The sequence below is a fragment of the Ursus maritimus genome, unplaced genomic scaffold (assembly GCF_017311325.1).
Source record: "Ursus maritimus isolate PB19 unplaced genomic scaffold, ASM1731132v1 scaffold_2, whole genome shotgun sequence".
In the NCBI taxonomy this organism is placed as follows: domain Eukaryota; kingdom Metazoa; phylum Chordata; class Mammalia; order Carnivora; family Ursidae; genus Ursus; species Ursus maritimus.
In genome coordinates, this window is record NW_024424452.1 from 54,301,392 (window position 1) to 54,319,424 (window position 18,033).

General features: G+C 37.6%; 1 protein-coding gene across 1 annotated transcript in view; it reads left to right on the forward strand.

The window, feature by feature from the left end:
- USH2A (usherin) overlaps positions 1-18,033 on the forward strand; it is a 676,781-nt gene that overhangs the window by 193,877 nt on the left and 464,871 nt on the right. The window contains exon 20 of the mRNA XM_040636016.1: positions 9,812-10,042. Coding sequence (XP_040491950.1) covers positions 9,812-10,042 — 231 coding nt within the window. The remainder of the gene's footprint in view (positions 1-9,811; positions 10,043-18,033) is intronic.

Here is an 18,033-nt window from a genome sequence, read left to right on the forward strand (position 1 = left end):
CCCAACTTCCCTTAAAAGAAATACATTAACTTTTGTTTCCATGTAAAATGCTTTCATTTCTGAAGGAAAAGTTATTTCAGTGTTCTCCTGGGAAAATGTTTATTTCTTAATCCCTTAATACATTTGATCAGAACTCTGATTCTTCTTCTGCCAAGCAGAGTATAAAGTCACTTACATGACAAAAGTATGGAAAAATAATTATTGCTTGCCATTTGATTTATTTTAAAAGACATCATTTTCTGGGGGTATTGAGATCAGTAAGAATGAACTTACTTGTTGTTGTTGGAATATAAGGAAAAGCCCAGCAATTACAGATCCAGTATCTTTCTTACCAGGCTTCTTTTCAGTAAATGAAAGTTTTCTTCTAAGATTTTAAGATTAAACACCTGGCTATAACTCATAGATACTGAGTCATAGAAATAAACAATGAGAAGGTCAGTGCTTTTGAAGAGTCAACAGGTTTGCTGTAGGGAAGAAATAAAAGTTGACTTGCAGCTTTAGGATTCTTCCTGCCCTGTTTCTTCCAGCCATAAAATTGCAGTTAGGAGGGAATGTATTACTGCAACGAATTCTAATGATGTGTGGGGAATTAACTCTTAAGTGTAAATGTCGTTCACATGAATTTGTTATGGGAGATTGAAAGGAGCCAGTGACCATTCAAAAACTTTGAAAAGGGGCACCAAAAGTGAGTAGGAGTGCTCAGCCTTTTCAAAGCCTTGATTCATGAAAGCATGTTTCCTCCTTCAATCTGAGTCACAGAAATCAAAAAGATATTTGTAAAGATTTATCTGACTTTCATTAGAAACCTGGAGAATGACAGTTTGCTCTTGTTTTAAGTATTTTTTCAGGAGAGATGTGGTTAGAACCGGCACACTTCATCCAGAATGCTGTGTTGCTGCTCTGTTAGGGCTGTGGCCGTGACAAACCTGAAAACTGACCTGCTGGGAGGTGTACTCCCTGGGGCGGCTGTGTTTCTCTCCATAGCAAAGTGTCCAAGCGGGGTCTTTGGTGGCTCAGGAGCTGCTTCTAGGTGTCTGAGGGTAACAGACAGATGACTCCAGCCCTGTGTTTTTCTCTAAGATCATCCTTTCAACGTAGGAAATTTGTGTGCTTCCACACTCTGTGCATTCGGCACGGTTTAAACCTTTCTTAAGAGAAATTCCTTCTGGAGCTCCATTCCTGGGCGAACAATGTGATATTTCCTTTGCCTGGCATAAATTGACCTCTACGCTCCCAGCCTGGAAGTGCCCATCTCCCATTAAGCAAGTAATTAGTGGTGCATTAAGGTTTTTCTCTGAATCCAAAGCCAAATGTATAGGCTGTTTGCAGCTCAGTTGAAAACACACATTGTTTGCATGCAGGTACGCGAGTCTTTTCATTGTGAATAGGACCCAGAGTGATTAAACAAGCACTCTTAATATGTTAATTTATAATTTTAATTACAACAATCTTGTATATATAGTCATTAGTGAATACTAATATAAATATTTTTCTATCTTTTTATTCATAATGCATAAACCAATCATCCAGTTACTTCTCTGAGGTTGCCTGTTTTTGTTTCATAATACAATCTTTGTTCTTAGTTATGAATGCATTTTGTTCGTTCCTGTCTTGAATAATCCCTCATTAAGCTAGTCACTTTCTGCTCCATGCTAAAAAGGAAAAATTATCATGCAAATGTGGCATGCCATATTAAAAAGCACATTACCAAACACTTTTGTTGCTGTCCTTCAATTAGTTTCCCTTCTTTGAATTTAATTCCATTTGTTGTTAAACTACTGACTTGATGTATGGACTCATGAATCTGAAGCTGCTGCCAAGAAAGTGGGGGAAAAAAAATCAAAGCCTCTTCGAAGAGCTGCAGAGGCGAGCTGAAATGAATTTGCTTCACCTTTGACAAGAACACTTGAACGGCACTGGAATCCTCTGATGATTCAACTTGGCTAATTATCCAATTATTTATTTCAAGAATAAAGGCACTGTTTTACAATTAGAGAAGTGTAAAGCAATCTGAGAAATTCGGTAATGACAGATGACTTAAGTAACTTCTAAGATAAACAGTATCTGTGCAAACTTGTCTCACGGAGGGTTTCCAGGCAACAGCTCTGTGTCTCGGCGTCCGCGAAGCCCTGAGTACACCAAGGGTTTTGTTTGTTTGTTTTGCTCTTTCGACAACCCAAATTATTTTACACTTTTAACCAACATGTCAAATTTCCGTGGCTCTTAAGCAATGTTTAAGTTGTATTTCTCTTGATTAAAAGCTTTTGGTGCAAAGCAATACTTTTTAATTGCCTAATGATATAAGTCAGTTCTTAGGAAAGAACCGCACATTTAGGAGTTCATTTGCAATATAACTGAAAAATTCATTGCATGGCAGTAAAACAATTTACTGTTAATTACAAGGAGAAGAATTTGCTGTAGCATGCTCACAGATTGCCATGAATCATGCAGCACTCCTAGAGATTTATAACAGATGTGTAAGTGGGATGAATTAGCAGGGTTTAATAACAGAGACACAAATCATGCAGACTTCAAGGAGCTTTAATTGATATACTAGAATGTGACGGGCATGAATCACTCAGCCATTCAACAGCACTGTAACATATGGTCAGCTCAATATGCTGCATCTTAAATCGGTTGGTGAGTCGTTGGTTGTCCCATATGGTGGAAGCAATATATTTTTCATGATTAAAAAAAATACATCCATTTTTTAAAGAAATATGATTGCAAAGCATGTTTGTTATTGAACAGTCACCTGAATGCCAAACTGCGTTTTTTAATGATTTTTTTTTTAACATGGCAGCTTCCCAAAATAAATAGCGGCTACTACTTGTAATACCAGATCGCTGGAGGCATTATCAGGACCAAATTGGTGCTTGTTGGCACACTGGATCCGCAGCAAAGCCTATGGAAGAGCTCACCTGATGGTAGCTCTGATTGTCAGGGAAATCCTTCAGACTCCGGCAAAGCAAACAAAATGAAAGGAATGATGTCACTTTCAGAGAAGTTCAGGAATGAATTGAATGGGAGACTCTTACGGAGCAGGGCAGGAAGGGGGCTTTGGTAATACTGTTAACGCATCATGTAGCAATTTGGATGTAGCATTTTATACTAACCTCTTAATGAAATGCTCCGTCCTTCAGGAACATTCTAAAAGGAATCCTGGCTGCCCGTCACATAGATAGATGGTGGTACCACTTCCATGTTATTCTTGAACCATGGTTTCAGTGTACAGAAACAGTGATCCTGGTGCAGGGATCCGTTAACTGGTGGCAGGCAAAAACCTTTTTACTAAAACTGGGATCTGGCAGCTTTCGGCGAAGCTTTTGCAGCATTAGTAAATCTGACAGACTTGAAAAAGGAATATTGCAGCCTTAGAACGGTGGCTGCCAGAATTTAATGTCAACAATTAAAATTTATTTTGATCCTTACCTACTGTTTATTACTGTTTGTATACACAACAGACCTTACTAATACAGAGATGCACTATTAGATGGAATTACCATCTGTTCAGAGTGAAATGCTGGCATCTGTCTTAGATGCTAAAACTAAAATGATATTATTTCTAACAAAACAAAATTAACTGCTTTCTACTCACCAACTTTAACTGTGGATGTGTGGATGCACCCAAGGAAAAGGCTTGTTGGTGAAACACGTAATGACCTCTGTCTCCAGGTTTGCGTTCAGATATGTGACTTTCCTCGGGGCTCTGCCAGCTTTTTTGGCAGGCAGAAATCATACTTTTTAAAACAGTCTTTGAGCTTTGTAATGTGTTATCGACAGAAAGGCGTTAAAACAACACAATTCGAATATGTAAAAATTGGCTGGATCAGAGAGACTGCAGTATGTAAAATATTTTGATAGATGTACCCTAAATAAGTACAAGGAAAGAAATTAAATAGACAAAAATTCATCCGAACCAAGTTGCCATTAGGTCCCACAGTGACACCTTTAGGAAAATAGAAACTGTATCTTCTCTGTTAGACTATTTTTAATTTTCTCTACACTGACATATATAAAAGATTTACATCCAGCACCCCCTCCTTTTCTTTTTTAAAGCCTAACTATCCTATTAACAAAGGTCTCTAGCTTTTTGAAGTTAGAGAATTTGGAGTATCAAGGACAATGGTAGTTTCCATACTGATATCGGGTCGGTGATGCTAATTTCTGAGAAGCCAAACTTCAGTTCTATATATCACAAAATAATAAATTGTGTCACACCAGCATTTAATGCATGTACACAGTGCATTAACTGTAACTGTAGTACATTTATTTGTGCTAGAGGAGACTTGAAAATGATTAAAAAATCAATACTTTGCTGTCAGAGAAGCAAGTGTTACGATGCATTTAAGTAGTTAATTGCATAAGCCCCATAAAAGCTTCAAGTTTGGGTAGCAAGGATGCCATAATTACAGTCCAAGCAGCTACCTTTTATTAATGGTGGACTTTAGGGAACAGTGCTCCCTTGTCCTCACGGCTGCTGCATGTGCGGTTCAGAGAGCCTGGATCCTCTCGTCCGCACATCTAGGATGCTAGTTACGTGCAAATTATTGATGATCACCAGAACAACAGCTGGGAAAGGTAGTGTTTATTCACCAGGGAGGCGATTTCCCTTAAACTCCCTGAAAGCAATGCTTTCTGGCCTTTCTTTATGGCCTAGAACACATAGAGAAATCATAGTATTTGTATGCCACGCTGGGGTAAAGAAACAAGGTGGCTCGGAGCCGAAGGGGCGAAGCTAGCCGGCTTCCTGGGGGGCCGAGATGATCCGTATGTCCTATGTCCAGCATCCATTCTGGTTTTCTCACGGACAAGCACTGCTTGAAAATGTTCAGGCATAGAATTTTGGAACCGGAAGACACAATTGGGTCTATCGTGCTCTCCAACAGATGAGGCCCTGAGGACCAGACAGGCCGAACACCGGATTGCCCGTGTTCCATAACTGGGGACCTAAGGAGCCAGTCTAGAAGCTCAGCTTTCTCCTTTCCCCATCAGTTCCTCTGTACATCTTCTCTCTCGAAGGAGACTAGTCAACAAAGAAGGAGGAAATGGTAAAGTAGATTTTGTTCTTGTTTCTCCAATCAGAGAATAGACAGTGAACAAGGCAAGGCTGTCTGAATTCTGAGATTCTGAGGGAGGAATCCTCTCTCCTCTTCTGTTCACTGGCTGGAGAGCAGCTGCAGAGGGTGGTCGGTCGCCAACTGAGAAATCCTGGCTTCCTGGCCTGGATCTCTTGTTGAAGTCCTGAGCCCAGTGCCCTTCCATGGGTGTTTTGGCCTAGCAGTGTTTGGGCAAATTACATTTCTCGTGACAGTTTTGCCTTTCTGAGGAAAAGTCAAAATCATGTTCTATTGACAAAGTGCCCGAGGATGTCTTATGTTACTCTGTTCCCCACGTAGGCCTGCTACGTAAAAAGGCTGTTCGTTCCTAGATTCCTGTCTTTGTAATAGAAAGTTGACGATGTTTTAAGATGTTGACACTGCCACGCAGTGTTCATAGGCCACCAACTCTTGCTTGAAAGCAAATAAGTGATTTGATTTTAAGGACCTGCCATCAACAAGAACTTCTGCTCATTTAGCCTCTGTTCTTATCCTATGACACTCAAACTCCACACTACATAAATTTTGCACATGTAAATTTATGCATTATGATATGCTATTAATCAGATTATAAAGTAATAAATGCTGCATAAAGAAGAATGTCTATTATCAGAGCTTTTTATAAAAGAATATTTATAAATAGAGGAGCTAGGCTGGGAACAGGATACAAAGAAGTTACAGAAAAATACAAAAGCATTGTAATTTTATTTTAAGTAGAAACAGACTGTATGTTATTATTCTTTGAAATGATGGATATTGAAGATCCGTTTTCCACTTTACAGCTATAAGAGGATTTTCTGAGTAAATACAGATTTTGAATGTGGATGAATTATATCCTTTTATAGTATGTAATATGAAAAGATGTGTTATTGGCTAATAATAATAGTGCCTTGTATTTGTATAGAAATTTGCTTGGTAAAACCTAACACATTTTCTTCTTTCTTTCTTTCTAAATGTTCAGTTAGCCAATATATGTATTGTTTTTAAAAGCAGTTATTGTTAAGGTATTTCACTGAAAATTTATCCTCATGTTGTAGATGGGAAAACTGAGGCATATATAAATAAGTGTTAAGTGATTTTTCTAAGTCATGCAGAATTGGAAATTTAAAAGTAAAATATAATCTCTGAAAGTCTGCAGAGTCCTTTCAATTATTCTATGTTGTCTCCCAATTCACTGTTTTGTGATTAACAAATTTATAGCTATAATCCCTTTACTATGATAGTCTGAGAAATAATCCTTTATTCCTCCTTTCTCTTAGTGAGTCTCTATTTGTGTGAGTATGCTTAATAGTTCAGGAATATCTATTTTTCTTTTCATCATTCTACGTGTGTGTGTGTGTATATGTGTGTGTGACCAGTCTAGTTTAATTGATTGAAAATTCGCCTCTGGTCTTAGGGGAACTCTGAAGATAATGACCCAGTAGGGTGCTCGCCCTTTCAAACAGGCTGGGTTGACTCCTCCAAGTGAAACTACAACATACCAGCTGGAAGGTTGTTTGGGGTTTTTTTAAGCAAGAGAATAAAAAAATATACTCTAATTTGACTCATTCTCTGTAGTTGACTTCCTAAGAATAGTCTAATTGCTTGGCGGAATAATTCCCCTGTGAATTTAGAAGTGTTCCACTACTTGTTAGAATTTAAACAGTCAACATTAATTGTAGTAGATTCTCAGTGAAAGTGCCCTTATTGATTATAATCATTTTGCCAAATTAAAAAAAAAAAGTGCACTCTCACTTTCAGGAGATATTTTTAAAAAAAACTATTGAGTTGCTGGAATTCCTTTTGTTTTGTTTGACTCTGAATTTATATTCCTGATTAAGAAGTGAATTTTGGATTATGCTATCAATGGGGTAAGGGATTCTGCATACTGTAGTGGTACAAAACCTCACCATTATCCCTAACTAGCTGGGTGGTTAGAGTAAAGGAATACCAAATGTCAAGAAATGGGACTTTGAACAAGAGGCTACTTTTAAACAAGGATAAGACTCTTTAGTTCTTTAGAATTACAGGAGGTATATTCCTAATTTCTCTAAATATTTAGTTAAAATGTAAATCCTGTTCTCAACGGACCAAATATGTATAGTTTGTGATTCTCTAAATCCTTGCTATCCAGTTTGGTAGCCNATAATAGCCATTTATGGCTATTTAAACTTAAAATAAAATTAATTTTAATTAAGTAAAATTTAAACTTCCATTCCTCAGTCTTATTAACCACATATCAAGTGCTAACTATCCATATGTGGGTAATGCCTACCATATTAGACAATATAGATCTAGAACATTTCCATCATTAGAGAAAGTTCCATTGGATATCATTGGGATAGATGGTATTTTTCAAATTAAAATGTCAAATCCTTTTGTCCTAGAACCCTAGGGAATCGTATGTGGAATATAGAAAATAGAAGAGTTCAGAATTCCTCTTTTGTGCTTTTTAAAATTGATTTTAAAGATTTATTTATTTACTTGAGAGAGAGAGATGGGGGAGGGGGAGAAGGAGAGGGAAAGAGAGCATCTCAAGAAGACTCCCCACTGAGTGCAGAGCCCAATGTGGGGCTCAATCTCACAACCCTGAGATCATGACCTGAGCTGAAATCAAGTGTTGGATACTCAACTGACTGAGCCACCCATGTACCCTTCTTCTGTGCTTTTAAATAACAAATTTTAGATTAGATCATTAAAAATTATGTAATTGATCCTCCATTGCTTCCCTGAACCCAGGACTCAAAAAATTTTGACAATCCTTCTTCTCCTGTTAAGTGCATAGCCAATGCTGAAATTTTAATACAAGAATGGAATTCCAAACCCTGAAGAGAAACTTGAGGGGAGAAGAAATTTCTAGATGGTCAGCTTGTTATTTTGTTTTGGGTTATTTTGAGATGGGGCATAGCTTGAAGAGTGAAGTATTTGAGAACCCACCATTTACTAATTTTTGGCAAGGAATGCTAAAGGAAATCATGCATAAAATTTACAGATTCATACCTATATAAAAATAAAAACGTCACATGATTTGCAGTATCAGAAGATGAACAGAATTGTTAATTATCTTTCTAAGTTGATGAACATTTTGCTCAGTGCCTTCTTCTTTATGAAAAGTTAAAATAGAATCATAATTAATTGTTTCTTTTTGGAAAGCTGGCCAGGCTTTCTAGAAAGTAACAGGTAGTGCTTGTTCTAAGCTGTTTTAAGGTGAATTGTCTTTTCTTGGTTTAAGGATATCAATTCTTATATGCATATCATTTTAATTTATGTTTATTAAAACAGGGAAAGACTTTGTGTATGCAAAAGGCTATGTTAGCACAGGTGTAAATTAAGAGTCCACAGCTTTGATTTAGACCCTTAAAAAGTAGGCTTGGTGATAATAACATCTATTCCTTTCTTTGCTTTTACCTCTCAAATCCAGTCAACCCACTTAGAGTGGGAATGAATAGCAACCTGCACACTCAACTGTTTAAGAAGAAAAATCAGGAGAGCACTTGATTGGGTGTTATATGCGACTGATAAATTACCAAATTCTACCCCTGAAACTAATGATATACTATATGTTAACTAACTTGAGTTTAAATAAAAATAAAAGAAAAATCAAAACAAAACTTTATTTTTATTATCTCAGTTGTTACCCTGATCTCCTTTCCAGAAGGTTGTAGGGAAAATCTCTATCTCCATCTCCTGGAGTTTCCCAGGAGCCTCCAGAGAATTGCCAGCATCCCAGGACTTCTAAGTGTGCCAAAGCCTCAGTGTGTGCTTGGGCACTGGACATTCACTGCTGCTAGGCATAGGTCCTGGAGATATTGTGGTCATTTCAGGGTCCAGGGGGTTGCCCTGAGTCTGTTGTACCTGGACCAGAGTTCATAAACCCCTGAGCTCACAGGCTCCTTTTCTTCACGTGGATGCTCTGTTTGTCTTTCAGAGTAGTTTTGCTTATTTGTTTGTTTTCATTCAAACCAATTGCTAAGCTTCAAAAATCAGAAAAATTACATATAAAATGACCATTTTTAATGAAGTAAAAGATTTCACAACTTTGGATCATCATTCCTGCATTATCCATTGGCTGGCAAGAATTAATGACTATTCACCCTGGCCAGGTTCTTCTCAGACCTCACACTCCCTCTTTATTCACGAATCAGCCCATTTCAATCATTTCCTTTACTTTGTTGGCCTCTGTGAATTGTAGACATAAGTTGAAGCCATGTTAAGATGAGAGGCTCTGCCCTTCATGATCAGTAATCATTGGTGGTAGTCACGGCTAGTCACAGGCTGCAGGTTTCATGAGGGATCCTGTAGCTTCTGGGTGAGGTAGTGTCCACTCAGGCAAGGGAATTTCTCCAGCAAAGGGGGCAACCACGAGCTATTAGAGACAAAGAGACACATTGCACCATTATGGTACCAGCTTGGTAAAGGGAATCCAGGTGGGGCACCCACAGACTATAATAGGAAATGTCTTTTCCTGAGTGAGAAAGAATAGAGAAATTACCTGCAAGAAGAAATTTTGTTTAATCCTCAGTTTTATGGTAACGATTTGTTCGTGGTGTTTAGTCACATTCAAGATAAACTCCATTGCGTCTTCAGTTCCTAGAGCCATGTAAAGACTTGAGGCCACAACTGATTTGATCTCAAGAGTGATGCACACAGGTGCATGTGTACCTGTGTGTGAGTTACCGTGTCTAGAGGTAGAAGCTAAGTTCTTGAATGTAACAAGCGTTTTTAACATTTAGCGCCGACCCAGCTGAGGCCTCCTGTGGTGGAAGGAATCAACAGCACAACCATCCATGTTAGATGGCTCCCGCCTGAAGAACTCAATGGACCCTCTCCCGTGTATCAGCTGGAAAGGAGAGAGTCATCTCTCCCAGCTCCCATGGCCATGATGATGAAAGGAATTCGTTTCACAGGGAACGGATATTATAAATTTCCCAGTTCCACACACCCAGTCAATACGGACTTTACTGGTAAGTGTTTCAATCGTCTGTTGAAGAGGCACTAAGCTTCAAGGTGTTTCTTATTATTTTGATATCCCTTTACAGTGAATTTTTACTATGCCTGTCCACAGAAATACTAATTCAGACCCTTTACAGCCTCACCTTGATTGTGTCAACTTGTCCATCTTTTTAGTATTCTGTGTGGGGAGACGTGGGTAAGTAGAGGAGAGAAAAGAAAAGAAAGAAAAGAAAAGAAAAGAAAAGAAAAGAAAAGAAAAGAAAAGAAAAGAAAAGAAAAGAAAAGAAAAAGAGAGATGTGGGAAGGTAGCCTTATTTGATCAAAGTATGTGCTGGAAATGACTCGGACACCATTTACCAGAATGTGTCCCTCAGACAACTTGACCTGCTCTACAGAAAAAGAAGAGTCCTGTAGGCAGATGAGTTTGAGAAATGCTCCATGCTGTGGAGATTCTCAGTACACATCAGGTTATCAAAACCTCTAAAAACAATGATAAGAAAGCTAACTTTGCTTGGCTTAGTATGCCTAATCCTTATTTGTCACTTTTTTAAGCATTAAACTATCAGTAGGATTTTTTTGGAGAGCGTTATGGGAAAAAACTAATTTTGGGGAAACATACCTTCTATGGGTATGTTGGCAGTATGGGTAAGTGAGGCGCTTGCTTCAGGCACCCGCGCGCACACACACACACACACCACACACACACACAAACACCTCAGGAATCAACAAAAATAACATTTTCATATGATTTATTTTTAAAAATGAAAATCAATGCCAAAAAAATCCCCAATAAAATGCCAAAATTTTAAATGAAGACAGGCTCTATCCTTCACTGGCAGGGCCCTATAATCCTGCCTCATCTGTCTCACCCAACTCCTGGTCTTGCTGGTCCTACAATACTCCGGAAGTCCTGTTATCTTTCCGAATTAGAGTTTCTGAAAGTACTATTTCACTATAATTACAGAAAACTGTAATTATTTATGTTACAAATCTCACTTTACTAATTTTTAAAAAATGTACAAAGTATAAGATACATATGATTCTGTAAACTCATGGTATTCATTTGATCCCCGGGGAAAATCATTTTGGAGCCAATAGTCTTGAAAATATTGCATGTGTCAAGGACAATGAAGTGGATTTGGGCTCTAAAATGTGGCTCAAATATTATTGCTTCATTTTTATTTAAAATAGTAAATAGTTGGCTCTGAGGTGAGGCTGACGTACATTTGTAATGAATGATGTCCTAGCAGAGATATACTGAGGTGAGTGCCTGCTTATCTAGTGGCCTGGTAGCTCAAAATCCTCATTGAGAATTAGATATTCAACCACTGAGCAATCATAACATGTCCAACTTCTTCATATTTGTCAATGTCAAAGAAAGGAAAGAAAAGAAAAGAAAAAATAGGTATGTAGAAAAGAAAGTTCAAAAGCCTACGGATACAAAGTTAAAAGGCCTTTTCTCAAATGGAAATAGAAATTCCCTTCCTGGTCCAACATTTGGCTTGCGATGTGTTTCTTCGAGGAAACAGCGTTCGTTTCCACTCAGTGGAGTATAGCTGCTGCAAGCATGTCAGCTCGCATTTGCTGGCTAGCCAGCAGACAGATTTTTGATGGGATCACCTACTGTTGTTGCAGTGAAAGATAGAGTGGCCCGTCCGCCGTTAATAAATTTAGTCGTCTGCACACTCTCCCTAGCCGGCCTTATCCTCTGAGGTGTAAGGGCTAGGGGCAGATGTAGCATCTGGGAAGTTTTCCAAATTCCCCTTTAAAAAAGTTAGGCCATAAACACCGGCCTCACTAAGCAGGATCCTTCTGTCTATAACAAAGCCTCCAGCTGCACAGAAAATGTGTTTGGAGTGCACATCATTTGAAGGACAAGACGGGGAGATCACAATTTTGGCTTGAACTGCTCCCTGGAGGTTTGGTGATTCCCAGAGAATAAGAAGTTCTTCTGCACTCAGGCACGTTCGGGGGCATTACTAGCTCCTTTTTATTAGCAGCTTTGTCTTACTTTCAAGGTTCTCTTTAACTTTTAAACCAGATCTGCATCAAATCATGGGTTTGACCCTTTGGTGCAGTTGTGGTGTTGGTTGAATAATTGTATTGAGCTGAGCCATGGTTAAATGAAGTTTACCCAATTAATAAGATAGGACAAGTTTGCAAAACCAGTGCAATAGCTTTCTCAAAACTTGCATCTTTCCTAAGCAGAGAGTTATGTGTATAATTAGCATCTTCCATTTGTTTTACTTAAATATTCTCTCATTCAATCCCTCTACAAGCTTGTAGGTAGGAATCTTTCCCCTCTGAGTACAGAGGAAATGAGGTTCAAGTACCATAGCTACTGAAGTTCAGGGTTGAAATGTGAATTGGAAGCTTCTGATTCACATGCTGGTGCCTTGCCATGGAGGGGGAAGGCGCATATGTGGGCAGTTCTTTGGAAGTTGTAGAATTAGAAGTATCTAAGAGTAATCAACGAGGATGGGAGGTGAAATAATTATCACTCAACTCTTCCTTACCCAACACCGCGAAACTTTTTTGGATTTGTCTTTCAGTTATTGGCTTTTCAGGTATGAATAGTAAATAGGGTTGGCCTTATTTATTTGCTTGCATCCCCAAAGCCGTCTAGGGATCACTTTTCTTTCCATAGCCTTTGATTCCAGAATGTTCCTAGAAGCTTGATGTTCAATGTCCAAATGAAATTATTTTAAATGGGCTGAAGTGCTATATGACAAATGGTGCTATCATCTCACATTTCTATGTATTTCATGCAGCTTTTTATATTCTGAGGCAAATTTAAAGAGCAAATTTTAGAAATCTTTAAAATGATTAATTATATTTAATAAGTGAATAATTGTAAAGGCTAAGATCTGCTTTTATTTTGAATTATTCATTTTAAAATATCAAACTCTAACTAAAAGGACTCCTGAAATATGAATGGAGATATCAAATAATATTCAAAGACAAAATATACAGTAATGTATATTAATGTACATATATTACATATATAAAAAATTAGATTTCACCCATTGATGAAAAGACTTATAAATACATTCATAGCATGTTCAAAGTCATGAACAATGTATTGAAGGTCTCAACATAAACGATCTCAGTATTACAGTTCAAGAAAGGAGTCTCTTATATAACTCACCCCTCTTCCATATTTGCTTTAAATGTTTTTATCTCATATGATATAATGAAAACAATTAAAAAATATGAGTATATGGGTGCACCTGGGTGGCTCAGTCGTTAAGTATCTGCCTTTGGCTCAGGTCATGATCCCAGGGTCCTGGGATTGAGCCCCACATCAGGCTCCCTGCTTGGTGGGAAGCCTCTTCTCCCTCTCCCACTCCCCCTGCTGGTGTTCCCTCTCTCACTGTCCAATAAATAAATAAAATCTTTAAAAAAAATATGAGTATATGTTCTAACATGTTGCTTAATATCATAAATTACTTAGCTTTATATTGTAAATGAACGCTATCAAAATTTACCTCTGGGTAGAAAAATTAACCAGGTACAGCTCTCTTAGGATCTGTTTTTGGTCCCTTGTTCTTTGGATACAAGTGTTCTCTCAAAAATCTAATCTTCAGGAAGGGTATATTATCAGTCATTTACATCATAGTATAAATTTCAGGTCAGGTATTCACTTCCCCACTTCTCTATGATTAAGAGTGAGTGCTTTTGGAGCAGACTAATAAGTTTCAGATCTAGACCCCATTGTTGATTAGCTAAATGTAATTAGACAAACCACTTAATCATTTTTGTGCCTTTGTTTCCTCTTCTTTAAAATTGGCATAATAATACTGCTTACAATACTCATGTCTAGAAGTAGGTGAGGATGAAAGGCAATAGACTACCCAGTGAACTCTAAGTCATGACAGATTACTTAGAAGTCATTAAACTTCAGCTATTAACTGTTAGTCATTTAACAAATGTTTGTTAAGTGTGTACTATGAGGCAGGAGCTTTTCTAAGAGTCTTCTGAAATTTATAAAATCAATATTCTCTTAATTCATCTGCTGTTACACATAAGGTAAGATGTGTGTACCTGAATGTTCTATTTAGGGTATGAGTAATATGCAGCTTCTATATTAAAATGTGTTATTTAATTTTGTTATTAAAAATAGTTAAATTAATTTACCTAGTATTGAAACATTGGATAAACGATTTTTACATGGGTCTAATCACGCTCATCTATTAAATTGAGGATTGTGCTAGATGACTGATGCCTCCAGCTTCTGAAATTCCAAATCAGTGAATACAGCATATTTACATAGCTTCAAAAATTCAAAATATAGGCTATTGCTGTGAGTTTAAGAACAACTATATTTTCAAGTAAATTGTTCAGTTATGATTTTTTTCATATACTCTGTTTACAATTTAAGATGAACACAAATGTATTTTTCTGTTAGTCTGAGGAGATACATTAATATATAGGGATAATTTAAATGATATGGAAAGAAGTACTCAATATAGAAATGGATATGCAATTCTTGGGTTATGTCACAGCATACAAAGAAAGAGCAAATTCAATAGAAGTTCATAATATTGTACCTAGGAAATCATGTAAACACTCATAGTAAAATATTCTTCTGGTCACATAGGGTTAACAGTACTTTCTCCTTCCAGACCAGGAGTAGTAAATAGAACATTCCCTACTGCAGTTCGACGGGGTGATCATTGTGTCTTCAGAGGGAAAAAACTCATATTTTTCAGGAATGCAGAGTAAATCCACTTGATTTACACAAAGAATTTAGTCCTTTCCATGTAATGCTAGTAATCCAAAAGGAACCTGGTAAAAACAGCAAACGAAACTACTGCTCGGATTGGCATTCCAAAGGTGACCCTCTCTCTCCTTGTCACTTTTTTCTTCCTATTAGCGAAAACAGGTCCATGATCATTTGGGGGAAGATTTGACTATTGTAGTACCCAGATGCCAATCACACCAGCCTTTTAAACTGCCTTTACTGGTGACCCTGCCCAGAAATCAGGAACTGCCTTTGGGGAGATCTTTGTAGCAAACCACTGGGGAGATGAGCATACATGTGCACCTGGATGTAATTCCCTTTTATTTGTCTTCACGAGAAATGTGATTACTGATGTTGAATATCTTGCAGATGAGAACTCTGTACACTTTCTTCATAATAATGCTGTTCAAGGACACTAAATGATTGTCATACATTTTTGTCTCCTAGTATTTGCCTTCCCCAAAATGACTGAGCTCAAATGCTTTAGGAAACAGAAATGCAATTAATTACTGACCTGTGAAAGAGAAATGCAACTCCCTGAATCAATATTCCTTAAAAGCTTATATTTTATATTTTTTTACTCTATGATATATATGCTTTATTATTATTTATTATTTCTAGTGAGCTGGGACATTTAAACACTTCATTAAAGGAAAGCTGATTATAAGCAGTTATAGGGAAGGTGCAAGCAGGGAAAACTTCAGATAGACTAATTAGTAAAAGCATATTAATTCTGACCTTCAACACCCTTGGCACCCAGTATTTGTTGTCCTCTGCCTGAGAGCAAGTCGTTTCGCCAGAAAGTGCTTAAAAACCAAACCAAACAACAACAACAAAAACAACAAACTAAATAAAATGCCACGTCCTTACAAGGCAGATTTAAACCACAAGTTTTATTTTACCTTTGATGTTAGATCTTAGTCGTAGTTATTGAAGAACAAATACATGAATTGATTATGTAGCCCAACAGTTTGATGAACAGGCAGTAATGATACGGAAAAATAAAGGCAAGAGTAAGAATGTGGAACTTGGGAACAAAGTAGAGAAGTGGCTCTTGGGGAAGAAAGAGGCTCCTGGTGTATTTCTGGTGGTGACAGAATCAGAAGAGAGTGTGAATATCTGGTTGAGGGTATCTGTATGGACTGGTAGGGATGAGGATCCAAATGTCTATCTTCTGAGAATCACAGAAGTCACACTAACCCATGGTGACGAGGAATATTAAGAAATAAGGAATAAAATTGTTTTGCTTTTGTGGACATGTGTAAAGATGGCATTGTTGGAGGGGAAAGGACCATGTTTCTCCCCATTCACCAAATTCATCATCAAGGCCAATTTCTGATGACTGTGTGTGTCTTAACCCTTGTATTTTTTAAAATGACACATTTTGAAGCCCATTTCCATCATGTAACCTTGTGTTTGAAATGTTAATGGTGGGGTTGGTGTGGGAAGCAGTTCAGTTTTACTTTTGAATTTTAGCTGTGATTTCACAAAAGAATCATCTTAGCACATGAGTTTTTCTTTCACCAGTTTGCTCTTGCTCAGGTGGTCAAATTGAATAAAATTGTAAGTTTCTCTTTGCATGAAGAAACTTTCCTGCTGCTGTCTTTTGACTTGTACAGTGTCAGTCTGGAGCAGGAGGTTACAAAATTTTCCTGTAAATGGCCAGACATTAAATATTGTCTGCTTTTCAAGCCATGAGGTCTCTGTCTCAACACCTCAGCTCGCCATCGTGGTGTGAAAATAGCCAGAGGTGATATAGAAACAAATAAGGATAGCCTAGTTTTTTGGGTAAAAACACTTTATTTACAAAAACAGACATCATGCTGGTAGTTTGCCTATTTTTGGTTAAGAGTCTGGTCTTAATTCCTTAAATTAATATATAATTTCTTCATTAACAATACATTTTTCTTTCTTCTGCCCTCATGCCAAGAACCCTAAAGATTGGGGCACCTGGGTGGCTCAGTCGGTTAAGTGTCTGCCTTCAGCTCAGGTCATGATCCAGGAGTTCTGTGATCAAGCCCCGCATCGGGATCCCTGCTCAGTGGGAAGTCTGCTTCCCTCTTCTGCCCCTCCCCCTGCTCATGTTCTCTCTCTCACTCCCTCTCTCTCAAATAAATAAGTTAAATCTTGGGGAAAAAATAAAGAACCCTAAAGATGAGTACAGGGCAGCTCAGATAAAAGAAACAGGAGAGAACTAACACAACAAAATAGACAGTAATGCTTGATAAATGAAAATGTCTTGAAACAGCATCTACTTTTTCCCAACAGGGACTTATGTGGTCAGTAAGCCAAGCCAGCATTGGCCATGCCAACAGGATAGAATAATACTTACATTTGGGGCAAACTGTTTCTGTTAGTTGATAACTCTTTTAATCAGCTGTAAGGTGTCTGTTTTTCCTTGTCTGTTACAATCACACCAAAATGTATGGTCACCTGCTATTCACAGTGCGCATTTGTTCTCACAATCTTGTGCCACATTCTCAAATACCCCATGTCTACTGTGTCCCCAGGTTTCCTAGGTGGTCTCACATTTACCTACTTAAATTGTCCAATGTCTTTTCCTTATGATATGTTAGCCATTTAAAAATCTTCCCTAAGCTTCTTTGTTAAAGAAAAAAATAAATTCTCCATCTCTTAATGACATTCAGCTTCAATATAATAGAGATTAATTTTAGTTTACTTTGCATCCTTAAATGTGTAAAAAGAGGAACTTTGAGCAGAAAAAAGAATCATAATGGTCAGCAATGATAGAGAAACTAGCCCTTATGAAACAATTGAATAAAATGAATTATTTTGCATGTATTTTTTGGAAAAAAATTAAAGATATTTAGAGATCTATACTTACGTTACATCTGTTGGAATAAATATAACACCTACAGAAGAGTATAGATTAATTTCCTTTCTACTCAGATTAGATTTCAAATAATAGCAAAGCCAAAATCCATATCTTTCAAAATTATGTTCTAATATTCTGAAGAAACGTCTTATGAAATCGTGCACCAGGAGTTCCATTTGTGTGGGGCAATATCAGGTGCAATTATGCAGACCACACTTAAGTTCTACACATTGAAGGAAGCTCATAAACATAGCCCTCGGGTGTTTGTTTAGAGATTCAAGAAGGGGGCGCCTGGGTGGCTCCGTCAGTGAAGCGTCTGACTCTTGATTTCGGCTCAGGTCATGATCTCAGGGTCACAGGACCAAGTCCTGGGTAGGGCTCGGTGTTCAGTGGGGAGTCTTCTTGAGATTCTCTCTCTGCCT